Here is a 16,566-nt window from a genome sequence, read left to right on the forward strand (position 1 = left end):
ACCCATTTATAAATCATACATCCAAATTATGGTCAGCTATACAATCGCGTCTCAAATGCGTAAACCCACTACATAGAAACACCCCCTTCCATAATAATCCTGCTTTGCCGTCTGTACTAAGGGATGGACTCACAGGGGTGCGGTATAATAAGGGAATAAAAACGTTCAGAGACCATTATGAAAATAACGTAATCAGATCCTTCGAACAGTTAGGAGATGCCCTCAGCCTCCCTGCTGCACATTTCTTTAAGTACCTACAGGTTAGGCATTACATTAGCACACAACAGGGTGGCCATCCAAATCCTTTAGACTCTCCTTTAACTGACGAGACCTTTAAAAACATTCAACATCCTAAAGGTATTGTATCCTTAATCTACGGCAGAATATTAAATCTCTCAGCAAACAACACCCTCAAATCTAGGGCTAAGTGGGAGCAAGACCTTAATTTCACTTTTAAAGACTGCCAGGCCTGGGGATGGGGCTCGGCGGTGAGCGCCTGGTGGCCGGGCCTGTATTCGGGGGGTACTGGGGAGAGGGAAGTCTGGGCTTCCCTGCTGAGGCTGCTGCCCCCGCGACCCGACCGATAATCTACATTACAACAATATTTGTTTTATAATTCTGTGAGTTTGTAGTTAGTGTGATATTTCTGCTGCTGTAGTAAACAACAGAGAACAAAGCAACAGTTTAAACGACGAGACACAAACCAGGAAATAACGTTTAACACCTCAAACTCTGTCATTTCACATTATTCTGACACACTTTAATCAACTAAACAATGAATGTGATCAATAATCATCAGATTGATCAATAATGACAGTAATCATTATTTACAGTCCTGATATTAACACTCACCTGCCTCAGACTTGCTGTTTTCCTCCTTCTGCTCTACTGACTGTGAAATGGCGTCTAAATGGACTTTCACCTTTACTCCCTACCTGTCTGCTCCTCCCTTCTTCTTTATTAGAAGTTGCGCAAAACAAACATGGAACAAAGCAACTGAATGTTTGAAGCCTGAGGCAGGACACAGAAAACACGAAAGACTTGAACACCTCAAAGTCTGTCATTTCAGATTTAATCAACTAAACAATGAATGTGATAAATAATCATCAGATTGATCAATAATGACAGTAATCATTATTTACAGTCCTGATATTAACACTCACCTGCCTCAGACTGTTTTCCTCCTTCTGCTCTACTGACTGTGAAATGGTGACTGACGTTAAAATGGAGGCTCAATACTTTCACTTCCTGTCTGTTTGTTCCTCTTTACATTCACTTGAAGTCACGTGTGTGTGTGCAGCAAAACGTCATTTCTGAGTTCCTGGTTGAGGTTTGAGTCACGTGTGTATATGTGTGTGTGTGTGTGTGTGTGTGTGTGTGTATAAAGTGAATGAAGTCAGTTTAAAGTATAAACAGAATGAATTAGAAGTTTAATCAGAGTCACAAACACACTGATTTTAAGCAGATGAAAAACTCAGAGATACATTTAAAGCAGGAGGAGTGAACACTGATTCCTCTCTGACATTCAGCAGAGTTCAAACTACATCAGGATCAGTCAGGGCCGTGTGAGGTCAGAGGTCAGAGGTCAGAGGTGGAGGCTGCTGCGTCTGCTTCAGGTGAGCTTTGGTCTGCAGGTGAGCCTTGAGGAAGGTGAGCAGGCGGAAGTGTTTCCCGCAGGCGTGGCAGCTGAACGGTGTCTCTCCGCTGTGGATGCTGCGGTGGCGCATGAAGCTGGTGGCCAGGTTGAAGGTTTTGGAGCAGAGGGAGCAGCGGTAGGGTTTCTCCCCGCTGTGGGTGTAGCGATGGTCCCTCAGCAGCTCCTTCAGCCGGTAGCTCTTCCCGCACACGTCGCAGTGGAACGGCTTCTCCCCCGTGTGGCTCCTCTGGTGGACTCGGTACTGGGACCGGTTGGGGAACTTCTTCCCGCAGACGTCGCAGCTGACGGAGCAGCGTGGCGGCGGCTCGGCGGCCGGCAGCTCGTGCGAGTGTTTGCTGATGACGTGGTTCTTCAGGCAGCGGAAACTCTTCCCACACACGGAGCACAGCTGCCGCTCCCCGCTGTGGATGGCCTGGTGGCTGCGCAGGTTCTCCGCCTGCGTGAAGCCTTTCCCGCAGGTGGAGCAGCGGTACGGCCGCTCCGCCCGGTGCACCAGCTTGTGGCGCGTCAGGTGACAGGCGTGGTAGAAGCTCTTCCCGCAGACATCGCAGATGAAGGTCTTGTCGAAGTGCGTGATGCGGTGCGTCTTCAGCACGCTGGCGCAGGAGTAGCCCTTCCCACAGATGTCACAGTGCACGCTCTTCTCTCCGGTGTGCCGCGCCTTCACGTGCACGTCTCTGTGAGCTCTGTGGTTGAAGGTTTTGGCGCAGTAGTCGCAGGCGTACGGCAGCAGACCGTGTTCTTCCTCCTGGTGTTGGCGAAGCTTCAGGACGCCGCTGAACGTGGCGCCGCACGCCGAGCACGCCGGATGACTCTTCCTGAGGTGGTCTGAGAGCCGCTCGCTGTTTGGGAACAACATGTCACACTGAGAGCAGCTGACAGGAAGCTCCGCCCCCCCCGCCCCCACCGAGTCCTTCTTCCTCTTCCTGCTGCGTGCTGCTGAGGCCACGCCCCCTTCCTCTGCAGCGGGAGGAGAGGACCGTGAGTACTCATGATGGAGAGGAAGAGGAAGAGGAGGAGGAGGAGAGGAGCAGTCAGCTGTCTCATCGCTGCAGTCTGTAACAAACAGCACAGAGGTCAAAGGTTACTGGAGGCCAACGAGGACTTATTGATGATTATTGATCAGTTATCAGTTTACCTGCTGAACCCTGAACAGACAGCAACACACAGTCAGAGTCCACTGCTGCTCTCTGTAACACACACACACACACAGAGAGAGACACACACACACACACACACACACACACACACAGAGACACACACACACACACACACACACACACACAGAGACACACACAGACACACACACACACACACACAGATGAGGGTTATCATGTCACACAGAGCAGGGTGAGGGGTGGGGGGGTGGAGGGGCTGATGGTCTGGACTCACCTCGTAGACCAGGATCAGGGTCTGCTCTGTGGGGGGGCGCTGACCTCCCTCATCACCTGGAACACAGAACACACAGACACCAGATGTGTGAGGACAGATGTGTGAGGACAGGTGTGTGAGGACAGATGTGTGAGGACAGATGTTTGAGGACAGGTGTGTGAGGACAGGTGTGTGAGGACAGGTACCAGATGTGTGAGGACAGGTACCAGATGTGTGAGGACAGGTGTGTGGACAGGTGTGTGAGGACAGGTACCAGATGTGTGAGGACAGATGTGCGAGGACAGATGTGTGAGGACAGATGTGTGAGGACAGGTGTGTGAGGACAGATGTGTGAGGACAGGTGTGTGAGGACAGGTACCAGATGTGCGAGGACAGATGTGTGAGGACAGGTACCAGATGTGTGAGGACAGGTGTGTGAGGACAGATGTGTGAGGACAGATGTGTGAGGACAGGTGTGTGAGGACAGGTACCAGATGTGTGAGGACAGGTACCAGATGTGCGAGGACAGATGTGTGAGGACAGGTGTGTGAGGACAGGTGTGTGAGGACAGATACCAGATGTGTGAGGACAGGTGTGTGAGGACAGGTGTGTGAGGACAGATGTGTGAGGACAGGTGTGTGAGGACAGATGTGTGAGGACAGGTGTGTGAGGACAGGTGTGTGAGGACAGGTACCAGATGTTTGAGGACAGATGTGTGAGGACAGGTACCAGATGTTTGAGGACAGGTGTGTGAGGACAGGTGTGTGAGGACAGATGTGTGAGGACAGGTGTGTGAGGACAGGTGTGTGAGGACAGGTACCAGATGTGTGAGGACAGATGTGTGAGGACAGGTGTGTGAGGACAGGTACCAGATGTGTGAGGACAGGTGTGTGAGGACAGATGTGTGAGGACAGGTGTGTGAGGACAGGTACCAGATGTGTGAGGACAGGTGTGTGAGGACAGGTGTGTGAGGACAGGTACCAGATGTGTGAGGACAGATGTGTGAGGACAGGTGTGTGAGGACAGGTACCAGATGTGTGAGGACAGATATGTGAGGACAGGTGTGTGAGGACAGATGTGTGAGGACAGATGTGTGAGGACAGATGTGTGAGGACAGGTGTGTGAGGACAGATGTGTGAGGACAGGTGTGTGAGGACAGGTGTGTGAGGACAGGTGTGTGAGGACAGATGTGTGAGGACAGGTGTGTGAGGACAGGTGTGTGAGGACAGGTACCAGATGTTTGAGGACCTCCAGCTGCTCCTCCGTCGTCACTCTGAACCGGATCACTGAAGTCCTGATCGACCATCTTCAGGATTTCATCCACAGCTTCATCACAGAGACGCTGAACCAGTTTCACCTAAAACCAGTTTAACATGAAACCAGTTTAACCTGAAACCAGTTTAACCTGAAACCAGTTTAACATGAAACCAGTTTAACATGAAACCATTTTAACGTGAAACCAGTTTAACATGAAACCAGTTTCACCTGAAACCAGTTTAACATGAAACCAATTTAACCTGAAACCAGTTTAACATGAAACCAGTTTAACCTGAAACTAGTTTAACATGAAACCAGTTTAACATGAAACCAGTTTAACATGAAACCAGTTTAACATGAAACCAGTTTAATATGAAACCAGTTTAACCTGAAACCAGTTTAACATGAAACCAGTTTAACATGAAACCAGTTTAACCTGAAACCAGTTTAACCTGAAACCAGTTTAACCTGAAACCAGTTTAACATGAAACCAGTTTAACACGAAACCAGTTTAACATGAAACCAGTTTAACATGAAACCAGTTTAACCTGAAACCAGTTTAACCTGAAACCAGTTTAACACGAAACCAGTTTAACATGAAACCAGTTTAACATGAAACCAGTTTAACCTGAAACCAGTTTAACATGAAACCAGTTTAACCTGAAACCAGTTTAACATGAAACCAGTTTAACTTCATAACACAACCTGCTCCTCCCTTCATACACAACCTGCTCCTCCCTTCATACACAACCTGCTCCTCCCTTCATAACACAACCTGCTCCTCCCTTCGTAACACAACCTGCTCCTCCCTTCATAACACAACCTGCTCCTCCCTTCATAACACACCCGGCTCCTCCCTTCATAACACAACCTGCTCCTCCCTTCATAACACACCCGGCTCCTCCCTTCATAACACAACCTGCTCCTCCCTTTATACACAACCTGCTCCTCCCTTCATACATAACCTGCTCCTCCCTTCATTACACAACCTGCTCCTCCCTTCATAACACACCCGGCTCCTCCCTTCATAACACAACCTGCTCCTCCCTTTATACACAACCTGCTCCTCCCTTCATACATAACCTGCTCCTCCCTTCATACACAACCTGCTCCTCCCTTCATAACACAACCTGCTCCTCCCTTCATACATAACCTGCTCCTCCCTTCATACACAACCTGCTCCTCCCTTCATAACACAACCTGCTCCTCCCTTCATACACAACCTGCTCCTCCCTTCATAACACAACCTGCTCCTCCCTTCATACACAACCTGCTCCTCCCTTCATACACAACCTGCTCCTCCCTTCATAACACAACCTGCTCCTCCCTTCATACACAACCTGCTCCTCCCTTCATAACACAACCTGCTCCTCCCTTCATACACAACCTGCTCCTCCCTTCAACCTGCTCCTCCCTTCATAACACAACCTGCTCCTCCCTTCATACCACAATCTGCTCCTCCCTTCATAACACAACCTGCTCCTCCCTTCATAACACAACCTGCTCCTCCCTTCATAACACAACCTGCTCCTCCCTTCATAACACAACCTGCTCCTCCCTTCATACACAACCTGCTCCTCCCTTCATAACACAACCTGCTCCTCCCTTCATACACAACCTGCTCCTCCCTTCAACCTGCTCCTCCCTTCATAACACAACCTGCTCCTCCCTTCATACCACAATCTGCTCCTCCCTTCATAACACAACCTGCTCCTCCCTTCATAACACAACCTGCTCCTCCCTTCATACCACAATCTGCTCCTCCCTTCATAACACAACCTGCTCCTCCCTTCATAACACAACCTGCTCCTCCCTTCATACACAACCTGCTCCTCCCTTCATAACACAACCTGCTCCTCCCTTCATACACAACCTGCTCCTCCCTTCATAACACAACCTGCTCCTCCCATCGTAACACAACCTGCTCCTCCCTTCATACACAAACTGCTCCTCCCTTCATCCTGCTCCTCCCTTCTTAACACAACCTGCTCCTCCCTTCATCCTGCTCCTCCCTTCATACCACAACCTGCTCCTCCCTTCATAACACAACCTGCTCCTCCCTTCATACACAACCTGCTCCTCCCTTCATAACACAACCTGCTCCTCCCTTCATAACACAACCTGCTCCTCCCTTCATACACAACCTGCTCCTCCCTTCATCCTGCTCCTCCCTTCTTAACACAACCTGCTCCTCCCTTCATAACACAACCTGCTCCTCCCTTCATACCACAACCTGCTCCTCCCTTCATATCACAACCTGCTCCTCCCTTCATAACACAACCTGCTCCTCCCTTCATAACACAACCTGCTCCTCCCTTCATACACAACCTGCTCCTCCCTTCATAACACAACCTGCTCCAACCTGCTCCTCCCTTCATAACACAACCTGCTCCTCCCTTCATACCACAACCTGCTCCTCCCTTCATACCACAACCTGCTCCTCCCTTCATAACACAACCTGCTCCTCCCTTCATACACAACCTGCTCCTCCCTTCATACACAACCTGCTCCTCCCTTCATAACACAACCTGCTCCTCCCTTCATACACAACCTGCTCCTCCCTTCATACCACAACCTGCTCCTCCCTTCATACACAACCTGTTCCTCCCTTCATACCACAACCTGCTCCTCCCTTCATACCACAACCTGCTCCTCCCTTCATAACACAACCTGCTCCTCCCTTCATTACACAACCTGCTCCTCCCTTCATAACACACCCGGCTCCTCCCTTCATAACACAACCTGCTCCTCCCTTTATACACAACCTGCTCCTCCCTTCATACATAACCTGCTCCTCCCTTCATACACAACCTGCTCCTCCCTTCATAACACAACCTGCTCCTCCCTTCATACACAACCTGCTCCTCCCTTCATACACAACCTGCTCCTCCCTTCATAACACAACCTGCTCCTCCCTTCATAACACAACCTGCTCCTCCCTTCATACACAACCTGCTCCTCCCTTCATAACACAACCTGCTCCTCCCTTCATACACAACCTGCTCCTCCCTTCATACACAACCTGCTCCTCCCTTCATACACAACCTGCTCCTCCCTTCAACCTGCTCCTCCCTTCATAACACAACCTGCTCCTCCCTTCATACCACAATCTGCTCCTCCCTTCATAACACAACCTGCTCCTCCCTTCATACCACAACCTGCTCCTCCCTTCATAACACAACCTGCTCCTCCCTTCATAACACAACCTGCTCCTCCCTTCATACACAACCTGCTCCTCCCTTCATAACACAACCTGCTCCTCCCTTCATAACACAACCTGCTCCTCCCTTCATACACAACCTGCTCCTCCCTTCATACCACAACCTGCTCCTCCCTTCATACCACAACCTGCTCCTCCCTTCATACACACCCTGCTCCTCCCTTCATACACAACCTGCTCCTCCCTTAATACACAACCTGCTCCTCCCTTCATAACACAACCTGCTCCTCCCTTCATACACAACCTGCTCCTCCCTTTATACACAACAAATTTAAATTATTTTTTTTTTTATCCAATTCATTGATTAATAGAAAAAATAATGGACTGATTAATCAATTATCAAAATAATCGTTAGTTGCAGCCCTATTTTTTTCTTTTTTTAATTGTTGAAATCTAGTATCTAGATATTAATGCTTTTATTTTGTTATGAGAACTTAAATAGTTCATTATTTTACTTTGTCATGTTTAAAAGCCGCTGCTACTGACTGAAGTTTATTTTGAAGAAATGTGATTCATGTTTTAAAAAGGGACAAAATAATCTCTTCAGTCTGAATCTTTTTATCAGTCAAAGAAAATAAAAGAGAATAAAAGAGATATTAATTAATTAGTAAGAGAAACAAACAGTGATGAGGAAAGAATGATGATATATTAACTTTGGTTTCTGTATCTCATCATTTAGTTAATGTTTACTTTGTCAAAGAAAGTATTCATGTTGTTTATTATTCATTTATTTTGTAAATGATCGGAAAAATAAAACTAACCTAAACCTAAAACGTCCTACTGACGTCACACCCGGAGCTTCCGCATTCCATCCCGTTTAGCCGTTAGCCGCTAGCTTACCTCAGTTTCGCGGTTTTGTTCGTGAACAGGAAGTTTGTGTTTGGCGGTGAAAGACTCGGACAGCAGCTGCTTGGCCAGAGAGGCGATGACGAGTCGGAGCTCCCGTTTAAAAGCCGTTAAATCCCGCATCGTACCGGCTCCGGTACCGGGAATCCGGCTAGCTTAGCAACCAAACGGCTAATCAGGCTAATGCAGAGGCAGGAAGTGACGTAGTTGTCTCATCCGACGGAAAAAATACATTTTCCTGTTGAAATTAAAACAATAAAATACATAAATATATAAATAAATAAATCGATATATTATTAATGTATTAATTATATAATGAAATGTTTCATTGTTCTCTGACTCAGAGTTTAATATTAATTTAAAATATAAACTTTGTAGGAAGAACACAGAGAACAGAAGTGTGTCGCCCCCTGGTGGAGAGAGAGCAGATAACCCTAACCCTCATTTCTCACTGTGGGATCAATAAGTCTTTTTATCTTTATAGAGATAAAATATATACATATCAAGGTCTTTATATACAGAGAGGAGATATAACATATACATATAAAGGACTTTATATATTATATTTCTTCATGAACATGTAGAGGCCCTTTCACAATAAAATATGAACATAATGAATCAATAAATAAACTATATCTAAACACACAAACATAAATAAAGTTGAGTTATATTAACCCTCCTGTTGTTCTCAGGTCAAGGAAGGAAAGGAGGAAAAGAGGAAGGAAGGAAGGAAGGAGAGAAGGAAGGAAGGTAGGAAGGAAGGAAGGAAGGAAGGAAGGAAGGAAGGAAGGAAGGAAGGAAGGAAGGAAGGTAGGAAGGAAGGAAGGAAGGAAGGAAGGAAGGATGGATGGATGGAAGGAAAGGAGTAAGGAAGGAAGGAAGGAAGGAAAGAGACGGGTTAATCTGACCCTGGAGGACGACGGGAGGGTTAAACTCTCCGGCTGTTCCTGTTATAATTATTATATCATTATAATTATAATTATTATAATATAGTTTATTATTTACTGAATCAATGGGTCTAATCTGCACTAAGTGTTTAATATGAAATAATAATGTTTTAAATCTAAATTATAATAATCCTAACTCAGTTTATTTATGGGGTTATGGGGTGATGTACGGAGGCCTGAAGCTGCCAAAATTATAATCAGTTAAAGTTGAATAATCAAAATAAAAACCATAAAACCAAGATTGTAAAAATACTTTGTTTTTATTGAAGCTGTACAGAATAATAATATTAATAATAATAATAATTTAAATATCTGAGTTACATTCATTCATCCACAGGAACCGACAGGAAGGAAACATCAAAGTCTCTGATACCAAAAACAACCAGGATATAAAACAGGAAGAAACACACACAGTGACATCATCATCATCATCATCATCTTCATCATCATCATCATCATCATCTTCATCCTCCCACCCTCAGCTGTGTTCTGATTGGCTGCTGCTGCCGCTCTGTCGCCGTGGCGATGAGGAGGCGGGCCTTAGCTCCTCCTGCTGCTGCTGTTTGGACGAGCTGGACAGATCGATGGCCACTTCCTCTTCCTCTTCCTCTTCCTCCTCCAGCGGCTCCTCTTCCTCCCTGCCGGTCCGCTGTTCCTCCTCCCGGCTGTCCCCCCCCCCCTGCCCCCCCTCCCCCTCCTACCCCCCCTCCGGCCCGCCGCTCAGAGGCTTCACAGAAAGAGTCGGACGGAGGCGGACTGGAACACTTCTTAGACATCTCCAGAGACTTCTTGTGCATCCCTGAGAGGAAACAGGAAGTAGATATTAATACACATGTTTAATGAGAGGAAACAGGAAGTAGATATTAATACACATGTTTAATGAGAGGAAACAGGAAGTAGATATTAATACACATGTTTAATGAGAGGAAACAGGAAGTAGATATTAATACACATGTTTAATGAGAGGAAACAGGAAGTAGATATTAATACACATGTTTAATGAGAGGAAACAGGAAGTAGATATTAATACACATGTTTAATGAGAGGAAACAGGAAGTAGATATTAATACACATGTTTAATGAGAGGAGACAGGAAGTAGATATTAATACATATTATTAAATATGTTTAAATATTATTAAATATTATTAAACATCATGTTCGTAGGTTTCCATGGGGACGGTCGGGACGTGACCCTACCAACTTTGTCTCTACAACTTTTAAACTTTAACTTTATTCACATTATCTTTAGAGAGCAGTTAAATATTATTAAATATTAAATATTATTAAATATTATTAAATATGTTTAAATATGAAACATTCAGGTTTAATTAGAGGAGACAGGAAGGTTTACACATTAAACATTAAATATATGTGTGTACTGGGTTGGTGTGTAGTACATGGTGTGTGTAGTGTGTAGTACATGGTGTGTGTAGTGTGTAGTACATGGTGTGTGTAGTGTGTAGTACATGGTGTGTGTAGTGTGTATATATAGTGTGTATAGTGTGTATAGTGTGTAGTACATGGTGTGTGTAGTGTGTATAGTGTGTATAGTGTGTATAGTGTGTAGTAGATGGTGTGTATAGTGTGTATAGTGTGTATATATGGTGTGTATAGTGTGTATAGTGTGTAGTACATGGTGTGTGTAGTGTGTATAGTGTGTATAGTGTGTATAGTGTGTAGTACATGGTGTGTATAGTGTGTATAGTGTGTGTAGTGTGTAGTAGATAGTGTGTATAGTGTGTATAGTGTGTATAGTGTGTATAGTGTGTATAGTGTGTAGTACATGGTGTGTATAGTGTGTATAGTGTGTATAGTGTGTATAGTGTGTGTAGTGTGTATAGTGTGTAGTACATGGTGTGTATAGTGTGTATAGTGTGTATAGTGTGTAGTACATGGTGTGTATAGTGTGTATAGTGTGTAGTAGATAGTGTGTATAGTGTGTATAGTGTGTATAGTGTGTATAGTGTGTATAGTGTGTATAGTGTGTAGTACATGGTGTGTATAGTGTGTATAGTGTGTATAGTGTGTAGTACATGGTGTGTATAGTGTGTGTAGTGTGTATAGTGTGTATAGTGTGTAGTACATGGTGTGTATAGTGTGTGTAGTGTGTATAGTGTGTATAGTGTGTATAGTGTGTAGTGTGTATAGTGTGTATAGTGTGTAGTGTGTATAGTGTGTATAGTGTGTAGTGTGTATAGTGTGTATAGTGTGTAGTAGATAGTGTGTATAGTGTGTATAGTGTGTATAGTGTGTATAGTGTGTATAGTGTGTAGTGTGTATAGTGTGTATAGTGTGTGTAGTGTGTATAGTGTGTATAGTGTGTAGTACATGGTGTGTGTAGTGTGTAGTACATGGTGTGTGTAGTGTGTAGTACATGGTGTGTGTAGTGTGTAGTACATGGTGTGTGTAGTGTGTATATATAGTGTGTATAGTGTGTATAGTGTGTAGTACATGGTGTGTGTAGTGTGTATAGTGTGTATAGTGTGTATAGTGTGTAGTAGATGGTGTGTATAGTGTGTATAGTGTGTATATATGGTGTGTATAGTGTGTATAGTGTGTAGTACATGGTGTGTGTAGTGTGTATAGTGTGTATAGTGTGTAGTACATGGTGTGTATAGTGTGTATAGTGTGTGTAGTGTGTAGTAGATAGTGTGTATAGTGTGTATAGTGTGTATAGTGTGTATAGTGTGTATAGTGTGTAGTACATGGTGTGTATAGTGTGTATAGTGTGTATAGTGTGTATAGTGTGTGTAGTGTGTATAGTGTGTAGTACATGGTGTGTATAGTGTGTATAGTGTGTATAGTGTGTAGTACATGGTGTGTATAGTGTGTATAGTGTGTAGTAGATAGTGTGTATAGTGTGTATAGTGTGTATAGTGTGTATAGTGTGTATAGTGTGTATAGTGTGTAGTACATGGTGTGTATAGTGTGTATAGTGTGTGTAGTGTGTATAGTGTGTAGTACATGGTGTGTATAGTGTGTGTAGTGTGTATAGTGTGTATAGTGTGTAGTACATGGTGTGTATAGTGTGTGTAGTGTGTATAGTGTGTATAGTGTGTAGTACATGGTGTGTATAGTGTGTGTAGTGTGTATAGTGTGTATAGTGTGTAGTACTGACGTGCATGCGGCTCACCGAGCAGCCAGGGTGTGTATAGTGTGTATAGTGTGTATAGTGTGTAGTGTGTATAGTGTGTATAGTGTGTGTAGTGTGTATAGTGTGTATAGTGTGTGTAGTGTGTATAGTGTGTATAGTGTGTAGTAGATAGTGTGTATAGTGTGTATAGTGTGTATAGTGTGTAGTGTGTATAGTGTGTATAGTGTGTGTAGTGTGTATAGTGTGTATAGTGTGTAGTACTGACGTGCATGCGGCTCACCGAGCAGCCAGGGGGCGCAGGACCCCATCATGCCGTTCTTGGCGGAGTTGAGGATGGACTCGGGGAGCGGGATGGAGTGACGCACCATGGCGCCGTACAGACCGTACTCCGCCATCACGCTGCTGCGGCCCCAACACTTCTCACGCTTCCTCCACTTAGCACGCCGGTTCTGGAACCACACCTTCACAATAAAAGCACAGCGAGGTCAGAGAGAGAACCACACCTCCACAATAAAAGCACAGAGAGGTCACAGAGTGGAATACACCTCCACAATAAAAGCACAGAGAGGTCACAGAGTGGAATACACCTCCACAATAAAAGCACAGAGAGGTCAGAGAGTGAAATACACCTTCACAATAAAAGCACAGAGAGGTCAGAGAGTGAAATACACCTTCACAATAAAAGCACAGAGAGGTCAGACTGCTGTACGGAGGTCAGAGAGTGAACCAGACCTTCACAATAAAAGCACAGAGAGCTCAGACTGCTGTACGGAGGTCAGAGAGTGAACCAGACCTTCACAATAAAAGCACAGAGAGCTCAGACTGCTGTAAGGAGGTCAGAGAGTGAACCAGACCTTCACAATAAAAGCACAGAGAGCTCAGACTGCTGTACGGAGGTCAGAGAGTGAACCAGACCTTCACAATAAAAGCACAGAGAGCTCAGACTGCTGTACGGAGGTCAGAGAGTGAACCAGACCTTCACAATAAAAGCACAGAGAGCTCAGACTGCTGTACGGAGGTCAGAGAGTGAACCAGACCTTCACAATAAAAGCACAGAGAGCTCAGAGAGTTTGTTAAAGTGTAAAAATGAGAACGTTTCAGTTAAATTTGTTCTCATGTTTTATTAATATTTAAATTAAAACAGTTTATTTTGTAGTTCTCTTTTAGTTTTATTTAATTTAAATATTATTAAAAGTTTAAACTTCTTAATTCTTGAAGCAGACAGCGACTCATTTAAACCTCAGATTTAAAATCATTTCATTCATTTAACAAACTGCAGACGAGTTTAAAAAGAAGAAGAAAATAACTTGAAGGTGTTTTTATGTTTATTTTTGACTCAGCTGATGAAAAAGTTTAAATTAAGATTTTATATATTTTCCTTCTTTCCGTTTCGACCCCCTGAAGGACCCCGACCCTCATGTTGGGAAACACTTCCTCCAATAATTTAATAAAATAAAATAATATCAACATGTTTGAATTTCAAAGTAAAAGTATTTAATTTATTTTACTATTTTTACTATTTTTTATTTTTTTTTATATTTCAAACTTTTAATGTGAAACTGTTTTTTTTTAATTTTATATTTTACTCTGACGTCATAATTCAACTTGAACTGTTTAATTCTAGATAATGTCGTTATAAAAGGCAGATGACGTCATACCTGTATCCGGTCCTCCGGCAGCTCGGTCTTCATCGCGAGCATCTCGCGCGCGTACACGTCCGGATAGTGAGCCTCGTGGAAAGCCTTCTCGAGCTCCTCCAGCTGATGTGACGTAAACACCGTCCTAAAAAACACCAGAGATCAATAATCAGTCATCACGTGATCAATGAGCACGTGATCAGTTCATATTAAACATGAGCACGTGATCAGTTCATATTAAACATGAGCACGTGATCAGTTCATATTAAACATGAGCACGTGATCAGCTCATATTAAACATGAGCACGTGATCAGCTCATATTAAACATGAGCACGTGATCAGGATCAATCAATTAAATAGTTACAAGTTTAAATCAATCAATGTGAATTTCGCGCCATTTCTTCCGTTAATATCCGTTCATCCCTTTAACGAGGAGTCATTATTCATATTTAATATTTAATATTTAATATTTAAATGTGTAAACTCTTCTTCCGGTTATTTAAATAAAACGCTTCATGTTTTTATTTCTGCTGAATTAAAATAAATAAATAAATAAATCAGAATTAAAACATGTTTATTAAAAGTTCTGCTGAATATTAAACTCTCCATTAATGACTGGAGGAGATTATTATCAGATATTAATAATAATAATAATAATAAGAATAATAATATTAATTATAATAAGAATAAAAGACAAGACGAACCGAAAAGATAAAATCAGCTGATCAGCTCGCGGACATTACAGTAAATCATATATAATATAAACATTAATAGAAGGTCATTTTTGGCAGTTTCAGACTTTATAATAATAATAAATGAATAATAACTAATAATAATAATAATTAATAATAATTAATAAGGTATGTTTCTCACCTGTGTCTTCGCTTCTTTCTCTTCTGAGAGTTTGCAGAGTTTTTGGAGTCGTTCCGGTCAGAGAGACATTCTTCATCTAATAACACATAAATATTATAATCACGTTAAAACTGCTGCTCAATAAATATAATAAATATAATAAATATAATAATCACTACTGACAATAAAACTCATTATTATTCAAGTAGAGTTTAATTTAGTTTAAAATGAAAACTTAATAATTATTAACAACGCAACCCGTCTGATGAACATATAGAGACATTAAAACATTAAAGTATTAAACATTAAAATATTAAAACATTATAAACATGATATTAATATTTAAGTCGTTTTGTTTTAATTCTAAAAACAGAAACTGATGAAATATTAAATATAATTAATCTGATTTAATGTGAAGAAACTAAAATAACACGAAACGAGACTAAACTAAGCGAGTTTAAATCAAAGAGAAAAGATCATAAATATAAATAATAATAATAAATAATAATAATATAAATATAAACTCAGAGCAGAGGACAGAGTTTATATTAATATTAATATAAATAAACATATAAACACGAGAAACACTAAAAATCAGTTAAAGTTCTTTAAACTGAATAAAAAGATAAATATAAATAATAATAATATAAATAATAAACTTTGTGTTTTAACGGAACGAAAAATAAAAGATTAAAAACATTTTAAACAGATTAAAGAATAAAAACATAAAAAGCAGATTAAACGAGTTCAGCCGAAACAACCCGAGCGACGCAGCAGCAGCAGTGGGGGGGGGGGGGGGGGGGGGGTTATTAGAGTTCAGACACCAAAAACCACTGAGATAAGGTTTATATTTATATTATTATATTTATATTTATATTTATATTTATATTTATATTATTTATATTTATATTTAACACAGAGTCAGTTTTATTCTACTGATTCAAACCTGAAACATTAAAACTAAGAATAACCTTCATCATCATCATCATCATCATCATCATCATCATGTTAAACTACCTCAAACTAAATAAAGATTAAAACTAATTTATTAACTTTTATAAACTATAATAATTATAATATTAATAATATTAATATTAATAAGTGGTTTAAATCCTCTGGAGGATATGAGGAAAGTTTCTGGAATAAAAAACAAACTGAAAAACTAAATAAAGATAAAAACAAGACAACAGGTGCTGACCCGAACCAGGCTCGTACCAGAGTAGTTTTCCCGCGCTGTCTCCAGGTTGTGCAGGTACGAGCTGTCCGCGCGCGCCTGCAGCAGCGGCAGGTGTCCCGGTAGGAAGCACGAGCCCCCGGTGGGCTGCTGCGCCGCGAGGCTGCAGAGGAAGCCGAGGCCGAGCGGGAGCGACTGTCCCTGGAAGGAGAACCCGGCCAGGCCCCCGCCCCCCCCACCACCACCGGCCCCGGGCCCCGGTGGCTCGGTGGGGGGGGGGCCCCGGGACCGGAGGCTCCAGGCCCAGCAGGTCCGTGATGGCGAAGCCTTTAGACCGGAACCCGGAGCCGTGTAACCGGGACTTGTCCAGACTGAAACCGGGAGAGAACATCCGGACTCTCGGTTTCTCCTCCGGTTCCTCGCGACCGGACATCATCATGCTGAGAGAGGAAGATGAAGATGAAGAGGAGGAGAGGAGAGCAGCTTTATAAGGCCCGGGGATCAGCGGC

General features: G+C 42.9%; 2 protein-coding genes across 2 annotated transcripts; both read right to left on the reverse strand.

Moving 5' to 3' along the window:
* Window positions 1-1,571: 1,571 nt before the first annotated feature.
* LOC128373220 (zinc finger protein 16-like) lies at window positions 1,572-8,474 on the reverse strand. Its single transcript, XM_053333513.1, has 5 exons — window positions 8,346-8,474; window positions 4,262-4,385; window positions 3,050-3,105; window positions 2,796-2,847; window positions 1,572-2,713 (listed from the first exon to the last, which is right to left on the reverse strand). Exons 1-5 carry the CDS (start codon window positions 8,472-8,474, stop codon window positions 1,572-1,574), a joined length of 1,503 nt encoding a protein of 500 aa, XP_053189488.1.
* Window positions 8,475-9,776: 1,302 nt separating this feature from the next.
* On the reverse strand, window positions 9,777-16,490 carry LOC128373350 (visual system homeobox 1-like). The gene is given in 7 exon segments (XM_053333645.1): window positions 9,777-9,947; window positions 10,000-10,097; window positions 12,659-12,854; window positions 14,052-14,175; window positions 14,905-14,980; window positions 16,099-16,352; window positions 16,354-16,490. Coding segments are annotated over 7 exon segments (1,056 nt in total).
* Window positions 16,491-16,566: the final 76 nt, after the last annotated feature.

The sequence above is a fragment of the Scomber japonicus genome, chromosome 14, assembly GCF_027409825.1.
Source record: "Scomber japonicus isolate fScoJap1 chromosome 14, fScoJap1.pri, whole genome shotgun sequence".
In the NCBI taxonomy this organism is placed as follows: domain Eukaryota; kingdom Metazoa; phylum Chordata; class Actinopteri; order Scombriformes; family Scombridae; genus Scomber; species Scomber japonicus.